This window comes from Cyphomyrmex costatus, unplaced genomic scaffold (assembly GCF_001594065.2).
Source record: "Cyphomyrmex costatus isolate MS0001 unplaced genomic scaffold, Ccosl1.0 scaffold159, whole genome shotgun sequence".
NCBI classification, from domain to species: domain Eukaryota; kingdom Metazoa; phylum Arthropoda; class Insecta; order Hymenoptera; family Formicidae; genus Cyphomyrmex; species Cyphomyrmex costatus.
The window spans coordinates 735,309-745,463 of NW_017275598.1; the positions used below are offsets into that span (position 1 = coordinate 735,309).

At 36.3% G+C, this 10,155-nt stretch overlaps 1 protein-coding gene across 1 annotated transcript in view; it reads left to right on the forward strand.

The window, feature by feature from the left end:
- Window positions 1–4,435: 4,435 nt before the first annotated feature.
- LOC108771484 (longitudinals lacking protein, isoforms H/M/V) overlaps window positions 4,436–10,155 on the forward strand; it is a 6,685-nt gene continuing 965 nt past the window's right edge. Inside the window, exons 1-2 of the mRNA XM_018536792.1 lie at window positions 4,436–5,440; window positions 6,205–6,297. Of these exons, the coding sequence (XP_018392294.1) occupies window positions 4,436–5,440; window positions 6,205–6,297 (1,098 nt within the window). The remainder of the gene's footprint in view (window positions 5,441–6,204; window positions 6,298–10,155) is intronic.

The following is a 10,155-nucleotide window of genomic DNA, read 5'->3' on the forward strand; positions in this document are numbered from 1 at the left end:
TCTTGATTTCAATTTTCATATTGATAATATAAATTATAAATATGAAAAGGTTATTAGATGAAAAGGATTCTTTCGTGATAAGTCATTAAATTGTTTCGTTAAAGTGCCTCGCGATTTGTATCTGTCAATTACTTCCGATCAATCAAATGATTCTCAAATGTATATGTATGTGTATAGAGAAGTGATACGTTAGAAGATAAATAGATTGAAATATTTTATTGTACATATACTAAAAGTTGTAGTAGTTTTATCGAGGATTTATGATATAGTAATTTAAAGAATAGAGAAGACACATTGAACACACTAATAATGAAACGAACGAAATGAAGTAGAATAATAATAGAAATAATGATGATAAATAAGGATGTAAATAAATGGTAAATAACGAAGACAAGTGGGAAGAATTTAACCCTTTGAAGACCGCAGTTTTCTAATGAAATAATTTATGGAAGACCTTGCTTTCTAAAAGTTTCTTGGGTCACTGAATTCGATTCCGATCTCAAAAGTCTAAAATTCAGCTTTCTAAAAAATAATTTAATTATTACACATGAAACTTAGTTTTAGGAGATTCTTGACACTCTGAGTTTGAATTAGCCTGAAAATATCACGAATTTCAAAAGTGGTAACCTATGCGAAAGAGACTCTAGTGTCAGAGAGCTCATAATCATAGTTTGAAAGTCAGTTTGGAAAGCAGTACTAACTATTTCCGTAACACCGATGAGCTTCAAATAAAGCGAAACTGAGAACTTGATGTTATACGAGTATATATATACATATTATAGCTGTATATATACTTTACTGTTAAAAACTACCTAAAACCAAGAGTTTCATGATCAAATTATTTTTTTGATGTCCGCCATATCGAATTTGAATAGAGCATTATCAAATGATCCCATAAATCAAGTTTTGTAACAATTAAAAGCAAGCAGTTTATAAAATGAAAGAGGGTGACCCCAAATGGAATATCTGATTCAGAAAACAAACACCTGACGACGTACTTAGGATTATGCGCCACAGTTGCACTCCGTTCACTCCGTGAGCGCGTCCATAGATATGTACATCCACTTTGGGTTCTTAACTTTCGCTATTAAGCGATTTCGCTGTAACCGGTACTTGTGAGTAAAGTTTGTAAAGCGCGGCGAGGGAGAACCCGCCAGACTGCGGTGTTTATTGCGCGGAAAAAGAGCGGGAAGCTGCAGCAGCAGCGTTTCGTGGCGTGCGCGTTTACATCTTCACTGAATTAAATCGGCCGATTTCCGTATTCGCGAATGATAAACTACCTGCGCGCGCGAGTGATACAAAGTTTGTTTTTTTCCTCTTCTTTTATATATATATATTTAATGCGGCAATGTATCCTGTGATCGATGCGCAACGTGTTTTATGCTCGGCATTTACACGCTCGAGAACAGCTATATCGGATGTAACCGCGTGACGCGTGATTATTACAGGAAAGTGTGTTAACTGCAGGCTCGGCAAAAAAATGATTTAACATTGTTCCCTCGTCGTTTTTGTAATATACACATAATCTTGATAATAATATACTTCATTCCAAATAGATATTGCGTATATTATTCCCATATGTTTAACATTATTATTATTATTTGCATTACTATAAATTATATAAATTGTTATTACGTCTGTTATATATTCATTCTATATTCCTGTATATTTACATTAAATTATTATTACAGATTTGTATTATAAATAGTAATTATGGATTTTGCAATTTATAAACATCGAGGATGTTATTTCAAACTCGTCGCAAATAAATTCATCTCACGGGGCTTATATGAAATATGAATAGAAAGCGTTAAGCTCGTAAACATATCAATCGATATTTCCTGACAAGACCGTCGTTACATCTTTAATGAAAATGACTTGATGCAAGTTGGCAAATACAGTTTATCGCTTAACGGACCTCTAGCGCTTCCGGCGAAAAAAAAAGTTTCGAAGGTTCCGGTAACAACCGACGTTATAGCCGTAAAACGATGAAATCAATGCGTAACGACCGTGCCGACGCTATATTTAGCCGGCGAGAGTACAGGTAATTCCTATAACCGTCTCGGCGCATTGACAGGTGCAATTTATCTGAAGCCTGAATGCGCGCTGTACGCGAGCCTCTGTTTTAAAACGCTCGAAAACTGATTATTCGCGCTTCGACATCGCTTCCCTCCAATTCGCGATACAGTAACCTCGCGCAGACTGCTACGTAATTGGCCCGAATGATATAAAGCGGCGTCAAAGTATAAAGAATCGAGATATATCCGCTTGATCTCCCAGTTGTCAATTTTCCACCATTCAGAATATTCAGTTCTTCTCGTCTTTATATAATAAATAAATCAGTATAATTTTCCCTTTTAACTCAATCTCAAATAATAATTTTATAAAGAGATGATCAACTTTTAGATTGATACGCGGTTACTAAAAGTTTCATTACCTGTGAAATTTCATTATCGAACAATTAATTTCATCATCAAGCTTTCCTTAATTGTTTAAAATACACATAAATCAACTCTGAAATAAGATTTCAATGAAGACGTTAAGGCTTACAATTAACATTTTCTTGAAATAATCGGACAAGAGTTTCGTAGCACCGTATATGTGACGGAGATTCTGTCATGCATCGCCGTAATATCGCGAGAGCCAAACGAATCACGCGAGTATCGTGCGGCGGTACGTACACGCCATCGCGCAAATATCCGCGGATATATCACGCAAATGCACGTTTACGTGAATAACGCTTCGACATAATTATGTGTGTGCGTGTCGCTCCCCAGACTGCGCACATATTCGCGACACGTGCGTGAGCGCTGTTTCACGCATTAGGTAGCAGCAGTAAATAAAGTCGAACGCGGGAGAAGGAATAATAAAAGATAAGCCCTTATCGGTCAGCTGATATCGGTCGTGCATCTCCGGATATGTTTGAATGCATTGATAATGAGTGTGCTTATACATTCGTAAAAGTGTGTTGGTGTGACGCACGTGCGTCAGTATGTTGCAAAACACGTTCTTTATATTATACACCGCGCGATTACGCGTTAAAAAATCGCATTACTCACGTCGTTCGCACGCACCTTTCATCGAGTCGTTAAATGTAAATTTCTTACGACGATTATTTCTTACGGAAAATCGAAATGATATGTCCTCCTGAAAAAAAGTGTCGAAACATGAATATTTTTTCCTAACGTAATATAGGCACATCCTATGATTTTGATTAGGACAATGTTAAAATATTGGATAAAGAAGAAATTTTAAAAGACTGTTGTTAGAAATAATCTATATATATATATATAAAAAAAGCAAAAACAGGATTTAAACTTACAAAACGATACGTTATCTCTAAACTCGCTATATGTGAATTTATTTAAAAAGACGTAATGCTTCCTTCTTATCATTATTATAACTTATTTTTTTATTATTATAACTTTTTTTTTATCATTGTTGATTTTTGTTTTTATTTGCGACCTTATTTTTATTGACGTGAGTTCGTTTAACTTCTCGTTAATTACTATTATTAGAACTAAAAAGTCTTTCTCTTTGTTATTATTTTCAAATATCTCTTAATAATTTTAATACTGACCGATATTGATTATGTTTTATACAGTAAGTTTTACAATTGAATAATAATGTCGTTTGTCAAAATTCATGGCATGTCCAATTCAACGTTATATGTAAATAACATAAATTTTTTTGAGACGTGACGCGCTTTTTTTCATTATTTGTTTCATTATTTCGCTTAATTAATGAAACAATTTATTTGTATTCTGTAACAAATCAGACAATTTGTACATCATCTCTTAATTTTGGACACATTCTTCAAATATGCGATTTTTTAAATTAATTTTCGAATCTATATACTATACTCTTGAAGACTTTACTTGTTGAAGAGGATCTGAAACGAGGCACGAAATGTATATCTGTATTAATAATAAAGTTATTCCATACACAAACACTGTGTTGACTCGTATAGCTATTATATACACTATTGGATTTAATCTTTTGAGCCCGTGATTATCATTTACTGTGTGAATATTTTTTATTGTGAACAAAACAGATGTTTAACTTGAGAGCCTTATAGAATTTTAGAATAACAAAACTTAATTTTTTTAATTACATTTTTTATTTAGTATAATTTCTAATTAGCTTTAAGTCTATTTAAAAAAATAATAATAATTGACTTCTGTTAATTACTAAGATTAACAAAATTAAAAAACTTCGAAAAGACGTAGCATTCATTTCGTTAAAAGAAAAGGTAAAGAAAATTATTTTACTAATCTGTGCGGAATATCTCGTTCTATCATGTAAAATAGTTAGAAGAGTCGTGATACCTGGGCCACGTAACGTGGTACATTGTTAAGAAACGCCACTGATAGCGAGGAGCGTCGGAGAGTACAAGTTTTTCTTATATAGCAGGGTTGCGGGGTGCAGTTCAGACATGGGAAGTGAGCATTACTGCCTGAGGTGGAACAATCATCAGAGCAACTTGCTGGGTGTGTTCAGTCAACTGCTGGAGTCGGAGTCGCTGGTGGACGTAACACTGGCGTGCACGGAGGGACCGTCGATACGCGCACACAAGGTAGTCCTCTCCGCGTGCTCCAGTTATTTCCAGACCCTGTTCCTCGACCATCCGAACCGTCACCCCATCGTTATCCTAAAGGACGTACGTTTCGCCGAGCTACGTACCCTCGTCGACTTCATGTACAAAGGCGAGGTAAACGTCGAGTACTGCCAGCTATCGGCCCTCCTCAAGACAGCGGAGAGCCTCAAGGTTAAGGGTCTAGCGGACATGACGAACATCAACGCAGCGGTAGCGTCCAGGGAAGAACAGCAACAACAGCAGCAGCAACAGCAACAGCAGCAGCAGCAACAACATACAAGCACCTCCGACACGTCGCGAGAGCATCATCGAGAACGAGAACGAGAACGAGAACGAGATCGAGAGAGTATAAAAGAGACGAGTGGCAAGGAGAGAGAACGAGAATCGAACGTCACCACTGGAGTGTCGGCCGGTGCCAAGGAATGCGAGCAGCAGCAGCAACAGCAGCAGCAGCAACAACAACAACAGCAGCAGCAGCAGCAACAGCAGCAATCCAGCAACATCGTGCAAAGCACCCCTAGCGAAACCGCGGAGGCGGTGGACATGACGGATTGTTCACCGTCGCCCGTGGGGCCCGGTAGCCCGTGCCCGGGACCGCTGGCCCTTGACCGACCTAGGAGGGACTCCGAAGATGCGGCTAGTCTCGAAGAAACGAGGGCCGGCTCTCTCAGCCCGATCTCGGTGCACAGCGGACCATCCGACATGAGCCTCAGCAACAACACCGGTGGCGCGCCCGGTGGCGTGCTGCCGTTGAATCTACCGCAGAGCCGGCTTCCGTCCCCGCACAGTACCGAGCCCCTCGCCGGCCCGTCGGGCTTACCCCCAGTTCAACAAGTTCCGCTAGTAAGTAGCAATAAGATTAATCTTTGAGAGGAAATTCAATCCTAATCCGAGCAAGTAGGATTCAAGTCGAACACGGAAGCTTAGCTGACGTAATATTTACTCTTGATATGTAACAAAAAGAGAGAGAGTGGAACTTAAAAAGTTTAAAAGTTATCAAATCATTTATATTGAATGGTTATATATTAACTCACAAATGTCATATATTTGTATGAAAACTTTAATATGTTTGCATATTTATGTTAAATCCTATACTTACAATTAGATGCATTAGAAAAGAGTTTGTTCAGCTCCGAGTATCGATAAATTGCCAATTAATTATTATGTCGATATAAATCGAACTTAAAATTTAAATCCACCAAAAAATCTACAAAGTTTTACGTAAATTGAACATTTACGTTGGCGATTATGAAATATGTTTGAAAAAAATATTGATGTACCGATGAAACTTTGTTGCCACAAGGGTTTTCTTCTACGAAGCTTAAATTTTCCTATATAGAAAATAATATTATTATGGAAGTTTTTGTACTTGAATCAAGTCACTCATTTGTCAAAATCCTGTGATAGCGAGATATCTTTGTTCACGTTTAATGTTGTTGAAACATTGATGATCAATGTCGTAATTATTTTGCAAAAAGAAAATTAACGATAATTTTTCGATAATACTATAACTGTCGATATCGCCGCATGACACGTGATCTCGATATTATTTGTTTATCGTATATTTATTACTTGGATATAAACCGTATGTGCACTTTCCATTACAGTCCTTGAAAAAAGAAATGGACTGGGAAAGGTCGACCGAGGAGCGCAGCGCGAGTAGCGAAATATCCGCAGACTACAGACTCCCGCCAGATCCGGTAAGTGCCCCTTTTTCCGGCGAGCTATATATATACATATATATATTTCCAATTTATTATTGACTACTTTTTATTCTCGTATCCTCTCTTTGCTCTGCATTTCTATATACATATATATATATACATATACTATATATTGATAAACGTCTCGCTCATTCGCAATCGTCGGCAGGACGGATGAGGCGTTGCGGATGAGACGACGATCCACTGCGCCAAGTCCCTTCGAGATGCAACTGCAATTACGCGTTGCAATGCATTATGCTACATCATTATTATGACCGAATCACGGCAGATCATTCGTGACGTGCTACCCGGTATGACGACAGACGCGACTTTCAAGTATCGTCGATGCATATATAAACGTATTTTGCTTTACCCGAAAGTCCGACGGTGCAATTGCATACGCACGTACACGCGCGCACGCACGCGTGTATGTGTATGTGCGTCGAATTCACTTTGCATGTGGGTCTCTTGCATGTGCCCAAGTGCTTTGCTGTTTGCTGCTCTCCCTGCTAATTTGATAGAATTGTCGCGTTATCAACGAAATTGCCGTAATCGTACGGTATCCCGAGGATCATGACTAATGATCTCACAGAAAGCAGGATTCTCGTTCGTTCTTGCGCTTTATTTGTAACGATTTTTATCTGTCCGAGAGTAACCTTACAGTAACCCACTCCTTACGATCGAGTTCTTTCAACATTTTCACGTGAAATACTTTCTAAAACTCTTCACCAGTTGACGCTCTTGCCAATTGTTCGCGTTGACGTGAAAACGTCACTTTAAATGTATCCTCTATGTAACTTCCTTTCGGTAAATTTTTGTAATTTTTAGCCGCAGTTAGATTCGCGCGATATAATGTCAATATTGTTTTTGATGAACGAAGAAAAGAGAGAAGGATAGTGAAAACACACGAAATTATCACGGTGAAGATTTTGATATAATAAAATTTAAAGATTTTACAAAGAGAGGGAGTGTGTAAATTAAACTTGTGATGACAAATGATTTGTTGAATAATTTTTTGTAACAAAATTGAAGACGCTAAATTATAGTCGTGGAATATTCATGAAATACGACGCACATACATATAAACGCAAGTACAATTCTTTACGTACATTTTTCAATTACCAATGTCGCTTAAAAAGATTTTCTTCTCTAAGATTCTTATTTGTGATACGTACACTAAAAAAATATACTAAATTTTAATAAATATTTGTTTAAAATAATACTAATTTAATATTTATTGAATGTAACATATTTACTTGGTACAAGAATTATTAATTTGATTTAATAATTATTTGTTTTTTTTAGTAAATATTTATTTATTGTAAGTGTTAAAATGTGGTATTATTGAAAAAAATATGTATTGAGATTTAGTAAATTTTTTTTCAGTATTAACCGTGTCTTTATCTCGAATTTTCATTTGTATGTCACATATTCATTTAAAAACCTTATCGAAATGTAATAAATAGGAAAAAAACAAGATCGTGCATGTCCATCTACTGTGGCGAATATATTGTCTTCTTTACCGAACTAATCCATCGTCCATTACACCCCTCGTCTTCTCTCTGCTTTCCGATACACAAATATATACACGCATTCTCTGTCTTTCTCTCTGTCTCTCGTCTCTACTCCAAAGTCCAGTTTCTCGTCTTTATCTACTTTAGTCGTTGTCCCGATTTCTAAATGTGGCTATACAGAGAGACGTGAACTTTATTAGACCAAAGCGAATTATACTTGATTTATCCTTATAAATAGAACAGTTTTCTAAAATGATGCTCGAAACATTCGAAAAACGTATTGAAACAACGGGCTAGGTTTCATGCAAAATTTAATTAAAGAATACGAAACTTTCATTTTCAGTTTCACGACTCTGTATCTTCCATTACTTCACGACCCTTCTCTCTACCCCTTCAGTATTCTTTTGCTTGCTACGCGTGCAGCTCGCGCCAAAAGTGTACCACTCGATCGTAAAAGCTCGGCCCCTCTTCCGTCTGTGAATTCCATCTCCAACGTACTTTGAGGGAACCGAAAAAGTGCGCTCAAAGTCTGTCATGAGAGATAGAGAGAGAAAGAGAGAGAGAGAGAGAGAGAGAGAGAGAGAGAAAGAGAGAAACAGAACGAGAGAGAAAGGAAGAGAGAGAGAGAGAAAGAAAGAGAGAAAGAGAGAAAGACGAAAAAAATTGACAAACAAAAGAGACTACGAAAAGCCAAATGAATCCTCTCCCGTCCTGCCAGCCTGTCTTGCTAGCTCACTGTCAAGAAGTTGACCTTCGTTTTTGGCCATGATTGTTTTTTTACTACATTTATATATATATACATAAATATATATACATATATATACACATACGTTATGTATACATCGCATATCGTTTGTACACTGTGATATAAATATCTATATATATTTACATATATATTTTTTGCACAATATATATATATATATTTATAGATATATTTATATATATATATATACATATATTGGCAGATTGTTGACATATTCATTATACCATTTGTTACTTTGTAATATCTGTATTTCAATTTGTCGTTTTGGTTGAGTGCAATGCCTTTTGCTACGGCGAATAAATTTTGCGGCGCGGCATAAACGCTGCGAGTACGATAAAAGGGAGGAGGGACGAGAAGGGCGGGTTGAGAACGAGGCTGTGGGGGTTGTCATGGGCCCGTATACATATATATCTGTTGCTATATTATATCTACGTATATATATTTATCTATTTATTTATATATATGCAAGATGTCTCCCTCGAAACTATTGCCGCTCGTTTTGTCTATAGATTTCTTGATCAATTTGGAGTCAATCTCTTTCCTTAAAATTAATTTTATATATATATGTCATGTTTCATTTAGCAAGCTTAGTGTAATTAATTTTAAACGTCTTTGTAAGCTAGCCTCATAATCAGATTATAGCACAGTTTATTTGAAATTAATTAACAAATCATCTTTTGCTACTTATTTGCTAAGATTTACTTTATCGTAAATTTTTCGCTTTTGTTTAAAATAATTTACATGAATAATTAATTTATCTACTTGTAATTATTTCTGCTTACATCTCCGAATTGATCAAAAAATTCGTATGTAGAAGGAATGGCGATAACTCGAGGACACTCTGTATACATATATATATTTATACATCGTAACACACTCAAATAGTTTCTCATACATGTGCCTGGGGTGCGCGGCGCGCCAAACAAAAATGAGCGTCAACTTCTTGTGAATACCGTCTTGTGTGCTACCGAGAAGCCGTTAGCTTCTCACCACGCCGGAGACACTTTCTCCTCCGAATGAATGAAATTTATGAATTAGAATATTGAAGGAAAGAAAGAGAGAGAGAGAGAGAGAATAGAGAGACAGAGAAAGAGAGAAAGAGAGAGAGAGAGGACCTCTTTTAGTCGCAACACGTGCTTATAGTAGTGTCAAAAGAACGAGCTTGCCTGTACTTTCTTTATTTCTTTTTTTTTTTTTATCGAAAACTTAGATGCATTAGAAAGAATTAGTCGTCAAAGGGAGACAGAAAGCGAAAGAAGGGAGCACGATACGAAGGTCATCTAATAAATTTTTTTTTCTTGTTCGTTCAAGATAACCGTGGCGCTTGTCCGTTTTTGAAACGACGTGCTATGGTATATATATATATTTATATATATGTATATACATGTATGTCGTATATATACATATATATACACATACATATATTTATACAATGGACATATATACATATATGTAACATATGTGTGCATCTGTGTATTCTGCAAATCAAGCAGTGTTGGAAACGTTTTCTCGCGCATTATTGTGGTATACACGATAATATATAGTTAATACAGTTCATAATTTATATATATATATATA